General features: G+C 43.9%; 1 protein-coding gene across 2 annotated transcripts in view; it reads right to left on the bottom strand.

Annotated features, from left to right (window-relative positions):
• Positions 1-24,636, bottom strand: part of LOC133096067 (formin-2-like) — a 30,240-nt gene extending 5,604 nt beyond the window's left edge. For both annotated transcript variants that reach the window (XM_061197514.1, XM_061197515.1), the window contains exon 1: positions 23,804-24,636. In XM_061197514.1, coding sequence (XP_061053497.1) covers positions 23,871-24,494 — 624 coding nt within the window. In that variant the 5' untranslated portion in view covers positions 24,495-24,636 and the 3' untranslated portion in view covers positions 23,804-23,870. The remainder of the gene's footprint in view (positions 1-23,803) is intronic.
• Positions 24,637-24,863: the final 227 nt, after the last annotated feature.

The raw sequence follows: 24,863 nt of genomic DNA, 5'->3' as shown, positions 1-24,863 counted from the left end.
TTGTTTCCAGCATTTTCCTAAATGCACAGTTATAGCTGTACTGCTTCTACACACACTTTTGAAACCCTACCCTCTCATCTCCAAATGCATCTTGATGGCCTATCTTTGAACCTCCTTCCAATTTCCAACATTCAGTCTGCAATGAAGTCTTCCATTGTTGTGCCACCCTCAGTGCATTCCATTCTTTTCTCGGTGAACATTACAGAGAAATTTAAGTGAGAGATCAGATGAACTCAGTACTCACCCACTTCCACACCCTTGATGTGAATTGTGCTGTTGACGCAGCACCGCCCTCCTCATGCCCTCGGAGCAGACCTCCCCACTGGCGCGCGCGGGCGTGCGTGTGTCTGTGTCTGTGTCTGTGTCTGTGTCTGTGTGTGGTCTCCCTACCAGGGATCATCTCCCTCCCCGTGGGGCTCTTTCGCATTTCAAGCTCAATGTTGGATTAACACCAAGTCCTGATCTCCCCTGAACTCCTTCTGTTGTCCCCTTTTCTTCTCTTTTTGACTTTTGGTCCTCACATCATGTCTCATGGTTTAGCTAATAGATTCTGAATGAAGTCCAGACATGTGTCTGAAAATTTGTGGAGGTTCTGAGTAATGTGACTTTCCTCCAGAGAGGAATGACCCAACAACCCCGTAGAATCAGAGCCCACATAGATCACCTTGCTCCAATTAGGGACTGAGCTAATTCAGGTTGGGTTTAAATTTTTTTTTAAAAATGTGTCTGAGGGGAGGGCTGCTGTTTATGGTTTTCTCTTACTTACAGCACAGCCTTCCAGGGGGCTCTGGTGAGAGTCTGGGCCGTTTCTCTTCAGGAAGCAGTAAAGTCTAATGTTTGACCTAAACCAGACTACAGAACACTAGGATTGGGCTTGCTTGTTTCTTCCCTTTGAACTTCCTTTTATTTAAAATGTATTTATTAAAAATTCTTTTTTATTGACCTGTAACATTGTATAAGTGTTGGTGTACAAAGGGGGTGGTTTCATACTTTCATATATTGTAATATGATCAGCACCATAGCATTAGTGGCTAACACCTCTATCACCTCACATAATTATCATTTCTATTTTGTGGTGATAACAATTACGATCTAGTCTCTTAGAAACTTTGAAGTTTATAATACAGTGTTGTTGACTATAACTACTATGCTCTGCATTAGATCCCCAGGACTTATGTATCTACTAGTTGCAGGTGATGCCCTAAAACCACAGCTCCCCAACTTTTCCACCCCCTAGCCTCTGGTAGCCACTATTCTGCTCTCCATTTTCACAAGTTTGGCTTTTTTAGATTTCACATGTAAGTGGTATTGTACAGTATTTCTCTTTCTCTCCACACCCATGAGAACACTTGTCATTACTTGTCTTTTTGATGGTGGCCATTCTAACAGGTGTGAGGTGATATCCCCTTGTGATTTTGAGTTGCATTTCTCTGATGATCAGTGATGTGGAGCATCTTTTTATGCACCTGTTGGCCTTATGGATGTCTTCTTTGGAAACTTGTCTAGTCAGTTCCTCTGCCCATTTTATAATTGAATTTTGTGGGGTTTTGGGTTGTTCTTGAGTTGTATGAGTCCCTTACATAATTTTGATATTAACCCCTTATCAGACATATGGTTGACAAATAGTTTCTCACATTCCATAGGTTGCCTTTTCATATTGATTGTTCCTTGGCTGTGCAGAGCTTTTTATTTTTTTATTTTAAAATTTTATTTATTTATTTGGCTGTGCCAGGTCTTAGTGGCAGCACGCAGAATCTTTAGTTGCGGCATGTGGGATCTAGTTCCCTGACAAGGGACCGAACCAGGCCCCCTGCATTGGGGGCGTGAAGTCTCAGCCACTTAGGACTTACCAGGGAAGTCCCCAGAAGCTTTTTAGTTTAATGTAGTCCCACTTGATGCTTTTTGCTTTTGTTGCTTGTGCTTCTGGTGTCATAGCTAAAAAATCATTGGCAAGACCACTGTCACGGAGCTTCTTCCTTAGTTATCTTCTTAAGAGTTGTATGGTGTCAACTACAAATTGGCATTTTCCATTGGCACTTGCCATCTACCTCTACAAGGGTTAAATCATGTGCTGCTGCAGCTGCTGACTTTCAACACCACCTGAAAGGAGTTCAGGGTGGAGAGCAGAAATGAGGCCCTCCATGCTCTGGGAAAAACTGGCAGAACACGTCTTCAGATAGTTAGATAATTTTCAGAAGCTGATTTTATGAGCCCAATTCTTGTATCTCCTCATATCTAGAAAAGCACTAAAATCCTTCATGGTGATGACTGCTCCTCATGACTAGCAGTGACCTTCACGAGACTAGCAGAAACCTTCTGTAAAAAATATGTGCTTGATTGCATGTACTCCCCCTTCACCAAAATCACATGTTTACTGACCTACCCCCTTCCTCTTTGGAGCAGTTTCTCAGAGCTACCTGAGATGCTATCTCCTGGGCTATAGTCCTCATTTTGCCCCAAATAAAACTTAACTCACAACTCCCATGTTGTGCATTTTTTTAAGTCGGCGATGGTATCAGGTCTTATGTTCAAATCTTTAGTCCATTTAATTTTTGTTAGTGATGTAAATAGGGGTCCGATTTCTCTTTTTCTGCATGTGGTTGTCTGGTTGTCTCAACACCATATGTTGCAGAGACTATTCTTTCCCCATGGATTGTTCTTGGCTCCCTTGACAAATGTTAGTTGACCATATTTGTGAGGGTTTATTTCTGGGCTCTCTTTTCTGTTCCATTGGTCTATATGTCCATTTTTATGCCAGTACATACTGTTTTAATTACTACAGTTTTGTAATATAGATTGAAATCAGTATTGTGATGCCTCTGCCTTTCTTCTTCTTTCTCATGATTGCATTGGCTATTTGGGGCCTTTTGTGGTTCTATACAAATTTGAGGGTTGTTTGTTCAATTTCTGTAAAAAAAATTAAAAAGCCATTGGAAATTTGATAGGGATTGCATTGAATCTCTAGATTGCTTTAGGTAGTAAGGACATTTTAACAATATTAATTTTTCCAATCCATGAGCATAAAATATCTTCTCATTTATTTGGATCTTCATTTTCTTTCATTGATGTCTAATAGTATTTCAGTGCACAGATCTTTCATGTCCTTGGTTAAATTTCTTCCTCGGTATTTTATTCTTTTTGATGAAATTGTAAAAGTGTTATTTTCTTAATTTTTAGTTCTGAAAGCTTGTTTTTAATGTATAGAAGCACAATTGGTTTTTGTATATTGATTTTGTATTTTGCAACTTTACTGAAATTGCTTATTAGTTTTCACACCTTTTTGATAGGGTCCTCAGGGTTTTCTATAGATAATATCATGTCTTCTGCTAATGGAGACGGTTTTACTTCTCCTTTCGGGTTTGGATATATTTTATTTACTTTCCTTGCCTAATTGCTCTGGTGAAAACTTCCAGTGCCATGCTGAATAAAAGTGGTGAGGGTGAGCATCCTTGTCTTGTTCCTGATCTTAGAAGGAACACTTTTAGCTTTCTGCCATGGAGTATGATGTTAGCTTGGAGTTTATCAAATGTGCCTTGGTTATGTTGAGAAATATTTCCTCTGTGCCCATTTTTAAAGAGTGAATGGATGTTGAATTTTGTCAAATGCATTTTCTGCATCTATTGAGATGGTCCTATGGAATGACCATCACTGGAATAAACCCCATTTGATCATGGTGTATGGTCCGTGTAATGATTTGGTGAATTCAGTTTGCTGAGAATTCATGGATCCATATCAGTGATATTGGCCTGTACTTTTTTTTTTTCTCTAGTAGTGTCCTTTGTGGTTTTGGTATCAGGATAATTCTGGCCTCATAAAATTAGTAGAAATCGTTTCCTCCTCTTCTAGTTTTTGGAAGAGTTTGGGAAGGACTGGTATGAATTCTTTTTTAACGTTTTGGTAGACTTCATTAGTGAAGTCATCTGGTCCTAAATTTTTGTTTGTTTTAAGCTTTTTGATTACTGATTCAGTCCCCTCACTCATTATTGGTCTTTTCAGATTTTCTATTTCTTTACGATTCAATCTTGGTTGGTCTAAGAGTTGAGGAACTTTTCAATTTATTTCCTAGGTTATCCACTCTGTTGGTAATTGTTCATAGTTGATCCTTCTTATATCTGTGGAATCAGTTGTAGTGTCTCCCCTTTTATTTCTAATTTTATTTATTTTGAGTCCTCTCTTTTGGTGAGTCTAGCTAAAGGTTTCTCTATTTTCATTACCTTTTCAAAAAAATATAGCTTTTCATTTCATTGATCTTTTCTATTGTCTTTTTCATCTCTATTTCACTTATTTCCACTCTAATCTTTGTTATTTCCTTCCTTCCACTAACTTTGGGCTTAGTTTGCTCTTTTTCTATGCCTTGATGTGTAAAATTAGTTTGTTTATTGGTGTAAAATTAGTAAGCTTCTTGTACCTTAAGGTAGATATTTATTGTTCTGAATTTCCCTTAGAACTGCTTTTGCTGCATCCCGTAAGTTTTGGTATACTGAATTTTCATTTTTATTTTGCCTCTAGATATTTTATGATCTCTTTATGATCTTTTGCTGTCTTCTTTGATCCACTGTTTTTTCAGTAGCATGTGCTTTAATCTAAAATATTTGTGAATTTTCTGATTTTCTTTTTATAATCTATTTCTAGTTTCATACATTGTGGTAGGAAAAATGCTTGATGTGATTTCAATCTTCTTAAATTTATTAAGACTTGTTTTGTAGCTTAACATATGATTATTCATCTTGGAGAGTGTTCCACGTGTGCTTAAGAAGAAAGTGCATTCTGCTGTTTTGGGGGTGGAATGTTCTGTAAGGGTCTGTCAAGTCCATCTGGTCTCACGTGTAGTTTAAGAGCACTGTTTCTTTATTGATTTTCTGTCTGGGTGATCTATCCATTCTTGAAGGTGGGGTATTGAAGATCCCCACTTTTTTTGTACTGCTGCCTATTTCTCTTTTCAGGTCTGTTAATATTTGCTTTATATTTAGGTGCTTGTATGTTGGGTGCATAAGTATTTACAAATGTTATAGCATCTTTTTGGATTGACCCTGTTTTCTTTATAGGATGACCTTCTTTGTCTCTCATTACAGCCTTAGGCTTAAAGCATTTTTTGTCTGATATACATATAGCTACCCCTACCTTCTTTTGGTTTCCATTTACATGGAATATCTTTTTCCATTCCTTCCCTACTATCTTCACTTTTATATTTTTTGCATCTGTAGTTGAGTATAATCCACTGCCCTGACTTTGACTTTATTGATCCTTTCTTATGCTTCATCTAGTCTGCTGTTGAACCTCTCTACTGAATTTTTCAATAGAGTTACTGTATTCTATAGCTCTATAGTTTATGTTTGGTATTTTTTATCTCTTTGTTGAAATTCTGACTTTGTTCATGCATTGTTCTCCTGCCCTCAATGAGCATCTTTATGGCAATCTTTTGAACTCTATCAGGTATATCACTGATCTCCATTTTTTAAGATTGGTATCTGAAAAAAGTATTGTCTTTGAGAGGAAAGAAAAAAAAAAGATTGGTGTCTGGAGTTTTATCTTGATCTTTCTTTTCTTTGGGACACAATCCTCTGTTTCTTGATTTTCCTTGAATCTCTGTGTCAGTTTCTGTGCACTGGAAAAAAGCCTCCTCCCTGTCCTGAAGGAGTGGCCTCGGGGAAGAGATGAAGCTTATTGTTCAACCTGCCCTAGTTCTTGGTAAACTCTCAAGCCTTTGAGATTTTTCAAGATGACTTCTGTGTTCTTGGAGGCTCCTAGTAGTTGAGAGTGTGCCAAGACTTGTCATTATCCCAAAGTGGTGGATCTCTATCATCACTTAAAAACAGACTGCTTGGAAGATATATCTCTCTTCCTGGTATGGAGGCACCTTTACAAACACGATTTTCTTTCACATATGTACATTTTTTTTGCGAAAGGTAGATGATTGCAAAAATGATACAAATAATTGGAAAGATACCCAGTGTCCTTGGATTGGAAGATATGACATCATTAAAGTTTTCATACTACCCAAAGCAATCTACAAATTTGATGAAAGCCCTATAAAAATACCCATGACATTTTTCACCCAAGTAGAACAAATAATCCTAAAATTTATATGGAACCCCAAAAGACCTTGAATTGCCAAAGCAATAATGAGGAAAAAAAAGAACAAAGCTGGAGGTATTATGCTCCCTGACTTCAAACTATACTATGAAGCTACAGTAATCAAAATAGCATGGTACTGGCCAAAAACAGACCCATAGATCAATGGAACAGAATAGTGAGCCCAGAAATAAACCCACCCACTTCTGGTCAGTTCATCTATGACAATGGAGGCAAGAATATACAATAAAAAAAAATACCATCCATCAGGAACAAAGGCAGTCTAATAAATTTTGTGAAGAAAAAGATGGGGGGGGGGGTTCCATTATTGGCTGTTTAGCAGCCCTGTCACCTGTATTGGTCCCTAGATCCCAGACCAGTTGGAACCAGAAGGTTGATGACTAAGAGTCCCAGAACATCATCCTGTTACCTCACTATCAACCAGTCTGAGAACTGTGCACAAGCTGATCATGAACCCCATGACATGCTCCCTCACACTATCTTTAAAAACCATTTCCTGGAAGCCATCAGGGATTTCGGGTCCTTCGAGCCTGGGCTGCCCATTCTCCTTGCTTGGCCTTGCAGTTAACACTGTACTTTCCTTCACCACAACCCAGTGTCAGTAGATTGGCTTTCCTGTTCATTGGATGAGCTGACCCAAGTTTGATTCAGTAACAATTTCGGCAACCCAGGTGGGATTTCCATCCCAAGTAGGCATCTCGTCCATGGCACATAGGCCCCTGGCCAGTGGTGGTTCATGGATCCTGTCCAGCAGCTGCTTGAGCACCTCTGTTTGAAGCACAGCCCTGAGTACTTGTCACTGACTGGGCATCACTGGTCCAAGGTGCTTTCAATGCTGTCTCTGTTCCTGGTCTAGTCTGGTCTGACCTGACCTGAGACATCTCTGGTAAGTGATGAAACTTGCGTGTGATAATACCAGAGTATTCGTCCCTAAAAGGTTGCTTTGAATGGAATTTTTATTTATGGGAGGAAAAAGGCATAGGAGTTGGTCATTGGTTTTGAGTGGAGTCCTACTTGAGTTGGATATTCCCCTATGGGCCAAGGAGTCTCTTGGTCATCCAGCATGACCTGAGCAGTAATTGGGAATCTCCCGTTAGACCAAGGCTCATCTGTACCCCAGTCTGGAACGGCAGGTAAGAGACTTTGTATTCACATGCTAGGGAACTGGGTCTCTGAGAGGCTGCTGGATACCGGTCTGCCTAGTTCTTATCTGTCTATTTCTGATAGTACTGACCCTGTGAAAAATAATAGGAAATCAGAGCTCTATTCCATCTTGTAGTCCCTTAAGGTGTATTTTGCAAAACAGGGAGATCTTTAGTTATGCTTCCATGAAAAGAAGAAAAATAATTTTTTAACAATGCATGGCCACAATATTCTTTAGAGTCCGGAGAAAACTTCCTTTTTTTTTTTGCATATGCAGTTCTGGAAAGCCAGCTCGATAAAATATCTTCCCAAAATTCTGACTCTGAAAGGAAAAAAAGTATTTCTAGGAGAAAGCTTGAAGTTACAACTCTTATTATGTCTTTGAAATGCAAACACAGTCCACACTGTGTGGGACTATGGCCTTGGCTTAATTAGTGGAACCTGACACCAAAGGGAATAAAAATGGGGAGCGGAACCAGGCTTTTTTAAACTCAAGTGAGTAAATTTAACTTATTCCAACTGTTATTTATAAACTAACAAGTTTTATTATACAATACAGTATTATTAACTGTAGTGACCATACCATTCACATTTAAATGATTAATTTTACGTTATATGAGTTTTACCTCAATAAAAATATAGAGATTAAAAAATAAACTAATAAGTTTTAGGGAAAGCGGGGGTGGTGGTGGTGGTGGGATGAATTGGGAGATTGGGATTGACATATACACACTAATATGTATAAAATAGATAATAAGAACCTGCTGTATAAAAAAATAAATAAAATTTAAAAAAAAATAAACTAATGTTTTATATTAGAAAAACTATTCATGACCAAGTTTTAAAATGAAGCTATGAGATCTCTGCTTCTGTTTGTCTTTATGTAAGAATTAATTTGTAAATGAGCTCTATTATATTGGCTTAAAGGAAGGTAAGCCCTCACAAATCAAACATTTCTAAATACAAAAGAAACTAACCTAAATGAATCTTAGATTCACATGATCTGAGGAATATTTAGTATTAAATTAACACATGCTATTAAAGTTAATTTAAGCTTGTTGGTTTAATACAGACGTGTCTCTAGAGTCATCAACATTAAGTATAATACTTTGATTGTTCCTAGGGTTACTAAAGTCAAATAAATTTATATTGTTTCTCTTACAATATTTTTCAACAAGAAAAAAATAACTTGGTGTGATGCTACTGTCATAAATATTAAATAGAAATGGGATAGAAGCTTTTAAGTGAAATCTGTGGAAATAATTTTAGTTTTTCCAGATTTTTGGTAAGTGAAACTTTAGAGTTTTGCTAAATTAAAATCTAGATCATTTTTAAAACATAAAATACTGGAACACTGATTGCTAGACAAGTCTAAATTTACCTACCTTTCTCTTCTTATTAGAGAAAAACTAAAGATATTTATGTTTATTAGACACCTGACTTGTACCACATTAAGGAAAGTAATTATGCTGTGAGGAAATATATGTTTTGGAGGTTATAGGATATGTTCATAAGTTTGATAATCAAAAAGTGCTGGGTGACAAACAGTTTACAACTGCTTGCTTCTTGGTTTTCACTAGAGATTAAGGTTTTTAAAAGTTAAATATTGTAATATGTAACTAAAGCTACTAAAAATGTCAAGGGAAACATTTCAGTATGTAAAGAAAGTAGGATATATATTGTCAGTGAGAGAAGGTATAAAGAATGGAGATTTGTTGTTAAGGAAAAAGAAAAGTAATTTTGTCCTAGAGCTGGTTGTTTCTGTGTGGGAAAAAAATAAGGGACAAACTATTACAGGTTCAGAGAGTGTTGAAAGGTTTGTGGAAAAGGAACCTTGGGAAGAAAAAGTTTTGTACATGGTCAGGATTGACTAAGATTAGACTGAATTTAATTAAATAAATGAATTTTATTATTGAAAGTACGCTGGTTCAAGACTGTAGTTTGTTTTTCTCTCTGTTAAGAGAACAAAGTTTTCCTGGAGTGTTGAGCTGCTTTTAATAACAGACTATAGATTTCTTTCTCCAGCTTACTTATCCAGAGGGTCCCTGAGGCATCTCACAGAGAAATATTAAACTAATTAGGATTATTTGCTATGTTAAACTACATGGGAAGCATTGTCAAATGAGTGGTAATTAACCTTCTTTGGTTATACCGTATGGGCAAATGTCATCAATATAAACTTTCTCTAAATCAGGCAAGAGGCCTAAAGCGAGAGGTGGTGGTGGCCCTGGGCTGAGAAGCAGATTTCCCAGGAGCTGAGGGGCACAGGTGGGGGCACAGGGCTTCAGTGCAAATGCAGGCAAGGTTTTGCACCTGGAAGAAAGCCACAGTCATGCCTCTGAGAAAAGAGGACCACTTGAGGATGTTTTGCAAAGGAGTCTGATTTCAGATAAGTTGAATCTGAGATGCCAGTGGAACACCAAGGTCAAGGCTTTCAGTAGGCAGAAAAATGCATAATCAGAGCTTGCAGATGTGACTGGGGCTGGGCATCTGCATGCAGGCCAGTCCGTGTGCACATACGTGTGTGAAGACAAAGAAGGGGGGGAGGGAGGGAAGAGAAACGCAAGGACTTGACTTTCTACAAGAAGAAAGGAGAAAAAATCGTGCTTTGCAGCAAGCGAAGAGGAGTTTGCAGGAAGCATTGTTTAAAACCGCCTCAAATCCTACTAGAAGTTAAGGAAAGTGAATTCTCAAAACTAAGGGAACAGACGTCATTTCAGGAATATCTGAAATATGTTCATGGGTCTGGAAATTGGATAGTAAAGGACGAAACGGTAGAGAGTAGAAGCAAGTTTTCCAGCAAGACGAATTAGTCCATAAGACGAAATTGAGGAAAGTCACCTAAAACTGCAAACCTCCAAAAAAAACGAGAAAGAGTCCCAGCTCAGAATGAGTGGCTGGATGGTTGCTGAGAAGAAGGAAAGACATTTGAAACAGGGAAGGGCCAACAGCAGGCAGTGTGGGAGGAGACGTGCGCTGAGCATAACGCATAAGTAGGCAGCTCAGACCAGGCCTCTGTGGAGGTTCGGTTCTGTGGACTTCCTGCAATAACTGCTGACAGCTCCGAGTAAGACAGCCAGAGGTGATGAGCAGTAAGGCAGAAAATCCAGATGACGCAAGCTCTTCTCTGCACACATCTGCTCAGTAGAGCAGCAAGGGTTGCAGCAACAGAATTTCCTAATTGGTACCTAGCACGACTTTGTTTCCAGAGATGCGATCCGTGCCTCACCCTCCAGCTCACAGCAGAAGTAGTGACAGGCGATGGGGCCGGGTGCTGAGGTTCCCAGTGATACGGGAGCAGGCCCAGGGAGGGAGAGCCTGGTGGGGAGGTGCTGTATGACCCTACTGATGCACGCGCACAGGCACATACACCTCTACCTCCTGGTACTATGAGGTTACAAGAGCCAAAGAGAAGACCAACAAAGGTATGGATTTCAAAAAACTGCGGTCTGACAAAAAGAAACCAATTTTAAGTTAAAGGAAGGAGTAAAAGGAATTTTTTGAGGGGGGAAAAAAATAACTCAGAGTAACAAAAGGGCCCAGAGAAGAGCACACAGGTTCAGCCAGGCCTGGAGGAGAGACCAGGACTGAATGAGATGGAGGGAGCGTGACGTGTACGTTGTAAACGTCAGGTCCCTTGGAGGCAACCACCCATGAGGAGGAACAGGAAGCGAGCGCTGAGAGCCAGGGCTGACTGGGAACAGCGGCCATGGACCCTCTGCTGGGACCGCAGGGTCCTGCTGGGGCGGGGCAGAGCGATGCTCATTGGCGACCCAGTCTCACAGTTAGATACCGACCCACCTCAGGCGGATGAAGCTTTCTTTTCTAGAAGGAAGTGCTGCAGGAAACTGCATTCCTGAGTTTTCAGGACAGGACGCCTCTCCCTCGGAATCCAGGCTTCACACACCAGAGCCTACACTTTCTCACGGGTATCAGCTGAGGGTGAGGTTTGACAATCTGATATCGGGAAACACAGACCAAGTAGAAGCAGCACATCTGTTACAGCTGCCTGCTGAGTCTCTTTCACAGAAAGAGGAGCTAACATACAGGCTCAGCCTTAAAAATGTGTCACCAACCGTGAGCAGCAATCTGGAAGCGAGGTAAAAATCTGTAATGAGCTCTACTCCTTACAGACAAGGGTGGCTGGACGGTGCTTCCAGGGAAACTGATGGGATGATTAGTGAACGGCGCTGCCATTAAGGCTACAGCTGTGATCATCCTCATTCAAGGACCAGCCACTCTCCAGAGCACAAACACAACTACACAAAACAGAGGGCTTGACAAGCCATTTCCAAAGACCAAGCACTTATACTAATGTCACAACCAGGACTTAGAACCAACAAATTCATCCATATGACCCATGTATCCATAAGCTATCCAGGGAAGATAGTTTATTAGCTTCATTTTGCTTCTACTACATATCACTTATTTTCTGAAGTTATTAACAAAGGAAGGCTCCTGTTAGAACTTGTGCATTTGCCTTACACCATACTTAAGAGATGCTAACATGTTTGTGTCCATAGACTGTACTGATTCCAAAATAGATTCAACGGCCTCTGCATGACAGACACAGTCGTCAAGAGGAGGCGTGTCGTATGGTAGTTCTATTTTTAGTTTTTTAAGGAACCTCCATACTGTTCTCCATAGTGGCTGTATCAATTTACATTCCCACCAACAGTGCAAGAGTGTTCCCTTTTCTCCACACCCTCTCCAGCATTTATTGTTTCTAGATTTTTTGATGATGGCCATTCTGACCGGTGTGAGATGATATCTCATTGTAGGTTTGATTTGCATTTCTCTAATGATTAATGATGTTGAGCATTCTTTCATGTGTTTGTTGGCAATCTGTATATCTTCTTTGGAGAAATGTCTATTTAGGTCTTCTGCCCCATATGACCCAGCAATCCCATTACTGGGCATATACCCTGAGAAAACCATAATTCAAAAAGAGTCATGTACCAAAATGTTCATTGCAGCGCTATTTACAATAGCCAGGACATGGAAGCAACCTAAGTGTCCATCATCGGATGACTGGATAAAGAAGATGTGGTACGTATATACAATGGAATATTACTCAGCCATAAAAAGAAACGATATTGAGTTATTTGTAGTGAGATGGATGGAGTTAGAGTCTGTCATACAGAGTGAAGTAAGTCAGAAAAAGAAAAACAAATACAGTATGCTAACACATATATATATGGAATCTAAGGGAAAAAAAAAAGGTCATGAAGAACCTAGTGGCAAGACGGGAATAAAGACACAGACCTACTAGAGAATGGACTTGAGGATACGGGGAGGGGGAAGGGTAAGCTGTGACAGTGAGAGAGTGGCACGGACATATATACACTACCAAATGTAAAATAGATAGCTAGTGGGAAGCAACCGCATAGCACAGGGAGATCAGCTCTGTGCTTTGTGACCACCTAGAGGGGTGGGATAGGGAGGGTGGGAGGGAGGGAGATGCAAGAGGGAAGAGATATGGGAACATATGTATATGTATAACTGATTCACTTTGTTATAAAGCAGAAACTAACACACCATTGTAAAGCAATTATACTCCAATAAAGATGTTAAAAATAAAAGTTTACCTATTTACAGGAAGAAAAAAAAAAGAGGAGGCGTGTCAAAACATATTTCTTTTTTCTAGGACGAAAGGCAACCTGCTACTCCTATTCTGTATTTTCCGTTTCAGAGATAACACATAAGTGAAATCTTGCCTTTCGATACTTTCTGGATTTTATATATCCTAGAGTTTAAAATTTTTCAGCTTTCTGATACATCTCAGGGTATGTATCTCTGTTTACGTAACAAATCTAATCATAGGGTTCCTTCCAGAAAATAATTATCCATGAAAATAAAAGACACCAGCTTCCTTAGCATATACAAAATAAACATTTAATTTCAAAAAAAAAAAAAAGAGGAAGCGTGTCAGAGTTCTACAGACTTAGATGGGGACCATCTCCTGCTAGTTGCAATGCCTAGTCTCCCTCTCTCTAAAACAGACATTAATAATAATAATACCTCCAGGGTGTTATAAGGTGTTGTAAGATCAAACGACAAGTGTAAAATCCTTAGCAAAGTAACGGCTCCACAAATGTTAGTGTTATTTAAAGGGTCATGGAATTGGACTTCATTTTTCCAGTGAGGTAACACAACTAGTAACAGAGCTTAGAAACAAAATCAATTTTCATCCCCTAGCTCAGTGCTCTTTAGCTGGATTTTAATCTCAAATTATTATTTAATGTCAGTGTGACCTTAATTAAAGTCATGATACAACAAGGTTCTTCTGAGCAGGATGTGTCTTAGCTGTGTTTGCTTGTCTTACCTTGTGGAAACTTCCCTCATGCTCAAAGACACCGCTTCTTGTTCATAGCTAAGGAGAACATGGGATGGCCTGGTGTCTCATTTAATCAACAGTAGTTTACTGCTGGGTACAGAAGAGGTTAACCGGTTCCCATCAGTACTCTGTGCTCACTACGTCTGACTTGTAGTACATCGTATCTGCAAACATCCATGATCTTTATATCTTGACACAAGCTCCTTCACAAAGTTTTGTACAAATCCTTAAAAGTGAAAGAATAGGGCTTCCCTGGTGGTGCAGTGGTTAAGAATCCGCCTGCCAATGCAGGGGACATGGGTTCGAGCCCTGGTCCGGGAAGATCACACATGCCGCGGAGCAACTGAGCCTGTGCGCCACAACTACTGAGCCTGCGCTCTAGAGCCCACAAGCCACAACTGCTGAGCCCGTGCGCCTAGAGTCCGTGCTCCGCAACAAGAAAAGCCACTGCAATGAGAAGCCCACGCACTGCCACGTAGAGTAGCCCCCACTCGCCGCAACTAAAGAAGCCCTCGTGCAGCAACGAAGACCCAGCACAGCCAAAAATAAATAAATTAAATAAATAAATTTAAAAAAAAAACGTACTGCAGCCCGACCAGCTGGTTGAACGGCAGACACGGAGAGCTCACCATAAAGTATACACAGCTTGTTGACTGCTCGCAGGGTAGCCCGCACCCCACACTGTTCAAGGGTCAACTGTAATCCTGTTCTGGGAATTCCTTCCATAATTTGAAATCACCAGAAGAGGGCAGAGCTAAACATGTGATACTTGCATCCCTGTGCATGAATGAGAAGGAACTTTCAAAATGAAACTGAGTTCTATTTTTGACTAGAAATTTAGCACCTCAGTTGCTATATTTGCTGAGCGTAGAGACTCGCCAAGAAGAAATGGCCACCTAGTTTCTCTTCTGCACAAATAGGGGAATAACAATCAACACTGCAGTAGAATAAATGCCATAAAATAAATGCAGTAGAAATGCTTGGGATTAACAGAACAAAGACATGCAAGAAGCTAAAAGTAATAGTACCTTGCTCGTTTTATGCATACGCATTTATGTGGTATAATTAAATAGCTTACAAATCAAGTCAAAAATACTTAGTATGTGATAACGGTAGAGAGAAAAATATCTGTAAAAATTAATCTATAGAAAAAACTTCATCTGTATCTGTATATGCATTCCATGACAACTTCTTAATCTAGAATACATACGCTGTAGACAAGATTTAAAATTTTTTCTCTAGGATTGTTTGAAACTTTGATAACCTCATAAATAATTACTTTATTCTCAGTCTTAATATTCTGTAATTTCAATGTTCCACAACCCCTTATACTTCAAAAGTAAAATTCAAAAGAATACGCTTATAAATATAGAAAGGAAGAAGCAAAAGGAAGAAAAATTCCGGAGATTAGGCCTGCGGCCACAGTAAATACTGAATAAAATTAAATTTAATAAACGTTTTGTTAAATATAGGGATTTATTCAGTTACATTTCTAGTTCTGAATATCTGCATTTTACATCTCAACTTGTTTTTCAAATGAGAACAAGGAAAGAATTAAACGGAGAAAGTTCCCTTGATAAATTAAAGGTGGCATTAGCTCCACTGAAGAGTCCGTCAACCACCTGGAGACCAGCTCCATCTCTCTCTCTCAGCTGCGCAGCTTCTCAACTATACACACAAGGCGAACCGAGCCTTAACAAGCCGCCCGGGGACGATGCTGGGTCATTAAGCCTAGTGCTGGCCCAGCAGCCCCCATCAGCTGAGCGCAAACCCTTGAGAATTCAAAGGCAAGACCTCCTTGGAGTTGAAGAAAAAAGGCAAAAAGTGGCTTCCACATCAAAGGAGCAACTAATAATCACAGAACACATTTTCTAGAGCAAGACTTTCCCAAACCTGGCCGATCAAAACCCCTATTTCCAGAGTCCAACCTCAGACCTAGCCAATTGAACTTTCCAAAAGAGGAGCCCAAATTAGAATTTTAGGAAGCTCTGCGGTAGCATAGTAACGTGGCAGAGAGGAGCTGCAGACCCAGCCGGGTCTATTTGGAACCTGAAGATCACCTCCTATTGTAGTAAATATGGGTTGCGTTTGTAATAGAAAGCTAGAAAGAAAGGCCTTCTCCACTGCGTCCCGTGACCCTCCTCAGGACGCACCTGTCCTCCTCCTCCACCTCCACGTGTCCAGACGTCCTCTTCCCCGTCCACCTTCGGTAAATATACAGACAACATACAGCCAATATTTACTACAAAATGAGGCCACTTTCAGATTCAGATTCCATTAATGCCAATCCCTAACCTCAATTATGTTTTGACTTTGCATCGGATGCTGTTTTCAAGGATGCCTTATTCTCATGCCCCTGATGGGATCAGTAAGACCTTCAATACAGCCCAGCTAGTACCTTGAGAAGACTGGCCTCGGAAAACAACGGTGAGGACACCCAGGCGCCTTACCCCTACCCGCAGGCTCACATGCGGTCTCTCCATCGGGAAACTCCAACACATTTCTGAGCTGCAGCCACAGCCCATCCCTTCAGTCTCTGATCAAAACTGACCTCCTGGGGCTTCCCTGGTGGCTCAGTGGTTGAGAATCTGCTTGCCAATGCAGGGGACACGGGTTCGAGCCCTGGTCTGGGAAGATCCCACATGCCGCGGAGCACCTAGGCCCGTGAGCCACAACTACTGAGCCTGCGTGTCTGGAGCCTGTGCTCCCCAACGGGAGAGGCCGCGATAGTGAGAGGCCTGCGCACCGCGATGAAGAGTGGCCCCCGCTTGCCACAACTAGAGAAAGCCCTCGCACAGAAACCAAGACCCAACACAGCCAAAAATAAATAAATTAATTAATTAAAATGAATAATGCTTTAAAAAAAAACTGACTTCCTCCCAGGAGGCTGCTCCAAGTGAACTGCTGATGCCAGGGTTTTCACATGGAATATCGTGGGAAGATTCTTGTTTTTAAAGTTCTCCTTTCAGGGCAGTGTTTAAACTACATCTTCAGGTCCTCGTTGTTCACGCAGATTTCTCAGGCTGCTGAGATAGTCTGGAACCTGGGACCCTTTGCTGCAGTGCTGCAATGCTTGCACCTGGACACACCTCTCCTTGAGCGACAAAATACAAAGAAACTATATAGGACTAAAAATAACTGCATGCATGCAGTTAGGGCAAATTCCTTTCAAAAGATACAGAGACCAAAGAATCCAACTGCCACTTTCGAAGAGCTCAGAGTGAAAGCAGGGGGTCCGGAGCAAAAGCAGGGCACTGCGCATGCCCCCTGCACTCAACACCATCAAAGGGGTGGGCAAAACACCTAAGCCACTCCTCTGGGCTGACCCCTGGACACACCCCTACCCTCACCCCATATAAGGAACAAGCTTGCCCCCCTCAGGGAGCGAGCAAGGGAACCCGTTGTTTGTTCTTGCCCATCCCCCACCCCCCCCCACTGTAGCAGAGGCCCCAACACAGCCTTGCCTGAATGTGTCTGGCCTCTGATCAATTTCTATTGATTAAGGAGACCAAGAACCCTGGTCGGTAACAATACTAATTCCACTCTTCCTAGGCTGTCTTCCATCTTTGAATCCCCGGTATTTACTTACAAGGATCCCCAACATCTTTTTCAAACATCGTTAAAAACGCCCAAGAGGGGACTTCCCTGGTGGCGCAGTGGTTAAGAGTCCGCCTGCCAATGCAGGGGACACAGGTTCGAGCCCTGGTCCGGGAAGATCCCACATGCCGCGGAACAACTAAGCCCGTGCGCCACAACTACTGAGCCTGTGCTTTAGAGCCCGCGTGCCACAACTGCTGAGGCCCGCACGCCTAGAGCCTGTGCTCCACAACAAGAGAAGCCACTGCAATGATAGGCCAGCGCACCGCAACGAAGAGTAGCCCCCACTCAATGCAACTAGAGAAAGCCCGCGCACGCAACGAAGACCCAATGCAGCCAATAAATAAATAAATAATTTTTTTAAAAAAATGTCCAAGATTCTTTACAGCACATTCACCCGACCTGGAAGTCACAATTACTTTGTTAAAGAAATACTCATTACCCAACCACGTTTAATAAATGTGCTGGGGCCATTAACCAAGAACATGGGTAAAGTTAGAATCTGTTTCCAGTGGAAGAAGTTTTTCCTTCTCTCATGGAGGCAGGGTGGCATGGAGAAAAGTGACTGACCTGAGTGTCAGGAGACAGATTTCTGGCTCTGCTCAAAGTATTTCGGCCGCAGGTAAGTCACTCCCCCTTTCTGAGCTTGAGTGACCTCATCTGTCAACTCTTTCCACTCCCAACTCCCATCCTCACTCACCTTCAGATGCATCACCCAGCACAGAGCCATCCTGAGATCCAAGCGCTGCTTTGCCTTTGCCACACCCAGTGCTGGGGCAGAGCCGACATTAACCCACCACCCTGCACCTCCGCCGGCCTCTACGGGCACCCCCATCACTCCCGCCAGCCTTCAATCCCAGTTCTGGGGCATCCAAATGAACCGTTTCCACACCATTTTCAAACATCTGGCCTCACACACCCCTACTCACACAATGCAGAGGTGGACGTCTCCTAATGCACAGCGAACGCAGAAGCCGCCAGCACTCCCTCACCTTCCCGTGAGCCACCTAGAAAGCCCACCCGCACTGCATCCCCCTTCCCACGGCTGTTTTCACACACAGGTGTTCCTGTCTGTGCTCCAGGCCAACCCCGATCTGAGCTACACATGCCCTCCCTCTGCTTTCCAGGACCACACGCTATCCATCAGTTCTCCTTCTCTATCGGTTCCCTCTCATCAGCATCTGCACAGGCTCTAAACACTCCCAAGCTTTTTTTAAAAAAGGTTCTTCTCCTTCCCCACTCATAACCCACCTGACACAAAGCCGCTGGCTCTCATCACACACCTACGCTGACCCCCTCCCATCTCCCCAGCTCACCGGGACCCTCCATCCAGCCTCAGCCTGCGGAGACCTGGCTGTCGCCCCCCGCACCCCACCCAGACTGCTCTCTACATCTGCAAGGTTATTGACGATAACTTTGGCAAATTCAATGACTACTTTCCAGTCTTGCCCTTCCTTGACCTCTTAGCAACATTTTATATCACTTAATACTCAATCTGTCTGTTTTTTTAATCTTTTTTTCTGCCCCACCTCTGACTGCTCTTTACCTGCCCCGTGCAGCTTTCCCCCTGCCCATTGCATACATGTTCATCTGTATGTCAGGCCCTGCTTGATTCTCACCCTGCAGGCACTTTTCAATGCATAACGGCTTCAGGGATCATCTACGAGATGAAGATTCCTCCATCTCTCTCCCCCTAGGCTCTGTCTCCTGACCCCTAGACACACATAACCAGTTACTTTTGCGTATCTTTCAGGAGATTATCCCCCAATTCCGCAAGACCTAAACTGAACTAACTGTTCTCCCAACCGGCTCCTCCTGTACTTCACACAGTAAACAGCACCACCTTCTCCCCTGTCACCCAAGCCGGAAATCTGGGCACATACCCTCCTCATTCCTGCCGTCTCCCTGGTCTTTATACCATTAGCCAAATCCCTGAGGCTCGTCATCCGGACCTTCCAAGGCAGAGCTTCTCAGAGTGTGGTCCCGGACCACCTGCAGCAGCATCACCTGGGAACCCAGCTCAGACCTCCTGACTCAGAACGTCTGAGGCAGGCCTAGCAACTGTGCTCACAAGTCCTCCCCGTGATTCAACACTTGCTCACGTTGGGAGAACCACTAATCTACCGGTATCATCAGAACTGCCCCTTCTTCATCCCCAGCACCACGTCCATAGCTAAGGGCAACACCTCCACTCCCCTGGATTCCCGTGTCATCTTCCTCAGAATCTTCCAGCCTCCAAGTCAGACCCACAGAACGACCCTCGATCCAGACTCCACAGCACCCGGAATACCCTAACCTCTGCCTTAACCCTCCAGTGGTTCCCCACCGCTCCCGGGATTGAGTTCCAATTCCTAAACCCATCTTCCAGAAGCCTCCATCAAGGGCTTTGGGTACCACCCAGAATCTCCTCTGCAGATGCCCCCCGCCCCTGTCCCTCACACTGGACACTGTGCTTCCAGCCACAATGACCACTCGGAACTCAAGTCTTCTGTCCCCACGAAACACTGTGCCATTGCACCTGCCCACCTGGCAGCCCCCTGGACAGTGAGACACAGCACAGGGAGAGGAGCTGCGTTTTTCATAAGAAAAGTCAGTAACTATTATGTGACTGGCTGGTGACCGCACATGGTTAGAGACGGAAAGTAAAGTCATACTGACACAATACATTTACATTTTACATTTTACCTAAGTATAGACCAGGGGCCAGCAAACTGCAGCTGCTGCCCGTGTTTGTAAATGAAGTCTCATTAGGAAATAACAGCCAGGCTTATTCACTACACGTTGTCCGTGGCGGCTCTCACAGCAGCAGAGCTGGGTACTGTGACAGAGGCTGTAAAACCCCCCATCTAGACAATAAAGTAATACAAAGGAAATAAATCTTCTTCCAGGTTTCCAAAGTCTAGGAAAAATCTGGAGGAAAAGCCCTCTAAGCTCCTGGTTGGCTGGTGTCCTCTGGGTCCAAGGGCCCTTCAGGTTCTGCACTCCTCCTGGCTCTTGAGATGGGAGAAGGAGGCCACAGAAATGTGAGTCACATCCACACAACTACTAGTCAGTGCATAGCCAGGAGAAAGACAAGAAAATCACGACAGAAAAGTTGGCTGCTGAGTCACCCGTTTTAGTAAAAGTCCATCACATAAATTCTAAATAAATTCTGCATCACCCACACTGTTTGCCAAATGGGTAATGAAACGCTTCGGTTGTGAAAACCAAAACAGGTATCTGAAATAGCATGATCCTTAAATGAGGAAAAACAAACCACAGAGAAGTATGTCATTAACTTAAAAAGTATAACTGCCACAAATGAATTTTTAAAAGTTGATTTTTCTAAACCTTTCAACCTTAAAATTTGACTTTTCAATGAACTTCATGGCTGGGGATTATTCTGAAATCCATAAAAGTCCTGGCAGCATTTCCTCTGAGCTCAGAACACTGTGGTGAGGGGAAAGCAATCAGTAGCATGACTACTTATCCAACAATACTCTCCAACTGAACATAACTGGGGGGCGGGGAGATCACCTGTTTGCCTTCTAAGATAGAATACACATAAAGCAGCACATGTTAGAAATTTAATAAACCAGATACCAGGTCAAAGAAATAAAATAATCTCAAAATATATGTGCTTCAATTCATATGCATAAAAGCTTGGATACTGATTACTACATACAACCATAAAATGATGGAGTCCAGAGAAATAACTTTCAAACCATGTATTAAAATCCTTCTCCTTCACACTGAACCGTATGACTACAAACTTAGGGGATGTAACCTGACCCACCATACAATCAAGCCTGTGGTAAAGAAAGGTTACTAACAAACTATTTAAAAACCATGGAAGTGTACAGCCAGCAAAGAGAGAAACCAAGGCATAACTCCTTGACACAATCCACTTATCATATTCTTTAGGAAATAATCTATTTTTTAATAAAAATAAAACTGGATGAAAAAAAATGTCCCTTAAAGAAAACTAAGAATAGTAAGCAGGTTTTTTCTTGTTTATATTTATTGACTGTTCCCTTCAATAATTTTATTCTACAAGAATTATCCAGCCAAGAAAATCAAACGTATTCCACGTAGTAGAGTCCTTGAGAGAGAAGAACAGTGTTAGGTATAAACCAGCCTCTAATCCCTTGGGTTCCTCTGTCTTAGGAATTCTGAGTAAAGCAGAGGTTCTTATAGACAGTGGTACTTTCATTCGTTCAGGCCACATTATCTACAAAGTATGCTGGACACACCCACAACTGAGCGAGCGAAAGTGACCCCAAACGGATTTCAGTCTGAAATGGAACTGGGGGAGGGGATGGAGACTCTCAGGCACATGCCCCCAGGCAACAAACTGAGTAACTGAGAGACTGATTTCCCCTTAGTGCCTGGTTTACAGAAGAGGGAAACCTGCCTCCTGACCAGTGAACAACCTGCCCAGAGTCCCTCCCCATCCTCAAGCCAATGAACTCACTGCCTGGACTCTGGCTGGACGGCCCATCTTTTCACTCCTTGCCCATAAACAGAGCCACCCCAAACCCTTAACTGATTTCCTGAATTGTAATTCCTCTGCTACTCCCCAATAAACTCAATTTCTGGCCATTTGAACTTGCCTCAGCTTACCTCTTTATTTAGGTTGACACTATAAGTATGTAAGTGATGTGCCAATGTTTGCATGTGACACTTTCCCAGGGAAACATGTGGTCACTATGAAGTAGCCATGAACCCAACAGCAAGTGGGTGTGATGGCCTCAGCTTCACAAACTGGCAGGTGTCTGACCCACAGCTTTTCCTACTCTCTCTCTCCAGAAAGATGTGGGGAGGGAGGGCTGGGGGGAAGAAGGTGGGAATTACACCACTAAAATCAAGAGTAGCAAGTAGATTAGGAAAGAAGAATGACAATAAGCCCGGAAACAGAGATCCAATAGAGTGGGTTCCGAAGCCAAGCAATTCCTGAGCAAATCCACACTCCATCCATCCTCCACCTTCCTTCCCTCCAAGTTCACGAGATTATGAAATATAGGAAACGCCTGATCATTCAACACAATCCACTTAATAGATCCTCCGGTTCTTCCTTTCCTCGGTCACCAGGGCTTTCCTTCCAGCCTCCTCTCCTTGAAATCAAGGTGTGTTCACTGAATGGCTATGCTGGGTTCTGTGAGAGAAACTTGAAAGATAATAAAAACGGTAATCACTAGTATTTACTGGGCACTTATTATGTGCCAGGTACTGTGCTTAATGTTTTATCAATTAGTCTCATTTAATGTTCAAGATTGTCCCCAGAGGTAGGTACTATTTTTTTAAATATAAATTTATTTATTTTTATTATTGGCTGTGTTGGGTCTTTGCTACTATGTGCGGGCTTTCTCTAGTTGTGGAGAGCGGGGGTTACTCTTCGTTGCGGTGCGCAGGTTTCTCATTGCAGTGGCTTCTCTTGTTGCGGAGCATGGGCTCTAGGCGCACGGGCTTCAGTAGTTGTGGCACGCAGGCTCAGTAGTTGTGGCTCACGGGCTGTAGAGGCAGGCTCAGTTGTTGTGGCGCACGGGCTTAGTTGCTCCGCGGCATGTGGGATCTTCCCGGACTAGGGCTCGAACCCGTGTACCCTGCATTGGCAGGCGGATTCTTAACCACTGCGCCACCAGGGAAGCCCCCGCTCCTCAGGTCTTAAATGATATCCTCCAGCCAAGCCTCCCGCGAGTCCATTCCCTCTAGTCTCTCTATGCCTGCACCTCACTGTCCCTGAGAACTTTATCCCAATGTACTTCTCTCCACTGTATCTTAACTTAGAGGAGATTTATTCGCTTACCTTTTTAGCATATAACTCATGGCCTATGCTAGTAACCCCAGTTCCTCTGTCCTCCAGAATCGCCACCACAATGTCCCAAAGAGTCGTGAGTTCTAGATGTCCAAACGAAAATGACCATCTTGCCTGAAACCTGTTCTCGCTTTCACATTCTGAGAATCACCCTCCACCCACAGGTGTGAATCAGAAACCAAGGAAAGCATCCAATCAAACGTCGAGTCCTGACAACGGTAAATCCTGAATATTCCCCACATCTGTCTCTTTCCTTCCCCACTGCCCCTGTTTCAGTTTAGGCACTTTTACCCACCACCCAGACACTAATTTTAAATTTCTTCAATCCATTCTCCATTCTGCCTCCAGAACAATTTTTTTTTTTATAAATGCCAATCTGTTTATGGTTTAACTACCATAAAATTATTTAAAAGCATCACCAGGATGACATAAATGTCCTTGCTTACACGTCCGGCCTCCTTTCTACCCATCAGTCTCCCAGTTTACAATCCAGAACCACCTGCACTCCATGGTCACCTGCATCTCCACGGCGAGCACACACACTCCTTTTATAGCCGGTCCCCGCAGCCAACTCCTCGTGGACCCTCAGGTCCTGCCCCGAGTACTACCTCCCGAGCTACACGGAGACTCAGTCAACCCTCCCCTTTTGCTCCCCATACTGTGCATGTCTCCACTGGGACCCCAAATACGATAACACTGCACACATCCAACACTCACTGTACACCCCACACTGTGCAAGAAGTTTTACTTGTATTTATGCCTTCTTCTTACGCAGAAACTACTGTATCACTCCTCATTCTACAGAAGAGACAAACTGAGAAATTAAGCATTAAATTTACCTTAGTTGCACAATAAAGTGGAAACTCCAGGGCTCAAATCCAGGACAGTCTGACTACAGAGCCCGCTTCAACCAAGCGGCGGCCGTGGGCGGGTCTGGGGCCCCGGCCGGTAGGGGCGCTGGGGACGGTGGGGGTCGGTCCAGGCCCGGCAGGGCCGCGGGGGTGCGACTAGGGCCGGGGGCTGTTGCCGCAGCTGCTGGAGGCGGGTCGCCTGCTGGATGTCCGAGAGCAGGTCCTCCTGCCCCGCGACCGAGTGAAAGCTGTGGAGGTCTGTGTCCGCCCTGCGCCCCGCCGCGGCCTCGGACAACTCGGCCACCGCCGGGCCGGAAGCTGGGGCCCTGGGACGCGTCACCTCGGAAGGGTCGGCACAGTCGGTATCGGACCGGCCCGTCTCGTGGGCCGAGAGGCTGAGGACAGGGATTCTGGTGACCAGGGAGTGGGCGCCGTCCAGCTCGCCGGCCTGCAGGGCCTGGGGGTCCGGCACAGCCTCACGGGAGCCACCGGCACCTCTGCCCTTGGACAGGGTCTTCCGGAGGCGCAGGCTGGAAAAGACCCAGGCCCTGGCGTCCAGCCGGCTCTTCTTCCTGCCTGGGTCCCCGCTGTCGCCCCCCTCGCCTTGCCGGCCCGGCGCCTTCGCGCCCCCGCCCGCCTTCTTTGCGCCTCGGCCTCGCGGGGGCTCCGTGCAGGGCATCGCCACGCTCCTCTTCGGCTTCGCCCCCTAGTTCTCCAGGCTGCCGCCACCGCCGCCGCCGCCGCGAGCACTCAGGCCACGCCGGACCCTCGGCCCAGCAGCTGTGGGGTCCCGGCGAATCGGCAGCCGGCGAGCCGCCGGGCCGACTGACGCAGACCGCGCGGGGCCGAACGCGCTCACGCAGCGCCGCCAATGGCCGCGCGGAACGCACAAGGCCCCGCCCCCTACCGGCCCATCGGCCCCGCCCCCGGCCCTTCGGCCCGGTCCATTTAGACCCCTCGGCCATGGAAGTGCCTAGAGTGTCCCTTGTCTGGGGACCTTAATATCCGCCCCCGATTCCAGCGTCTTGTGCTCCCCGAAGAGTTAGGC

The sequence above is a fragment of the Eubalaena glacialis genome, chromosome 8 (assembly GCF_028564815.1).
Source record: "Eubalaena glacialis isolate mEubGla1 chromosome 8, mEubGla1.1.hap2.+ XY, whole genome shotgun sequence".
NCBI classification, from domain to species: domain Eukaryota; kingdom Metazoa; phylum Chordata; class Mammalia; order Artiodactyla; family Balaenidae; genus Eubalaena; species Eubalaena glacialis.
Note: the sequence above shows the minus strand (reverse complement) of the source record. Positions and strands in the feature narration are given on the sequence as shown.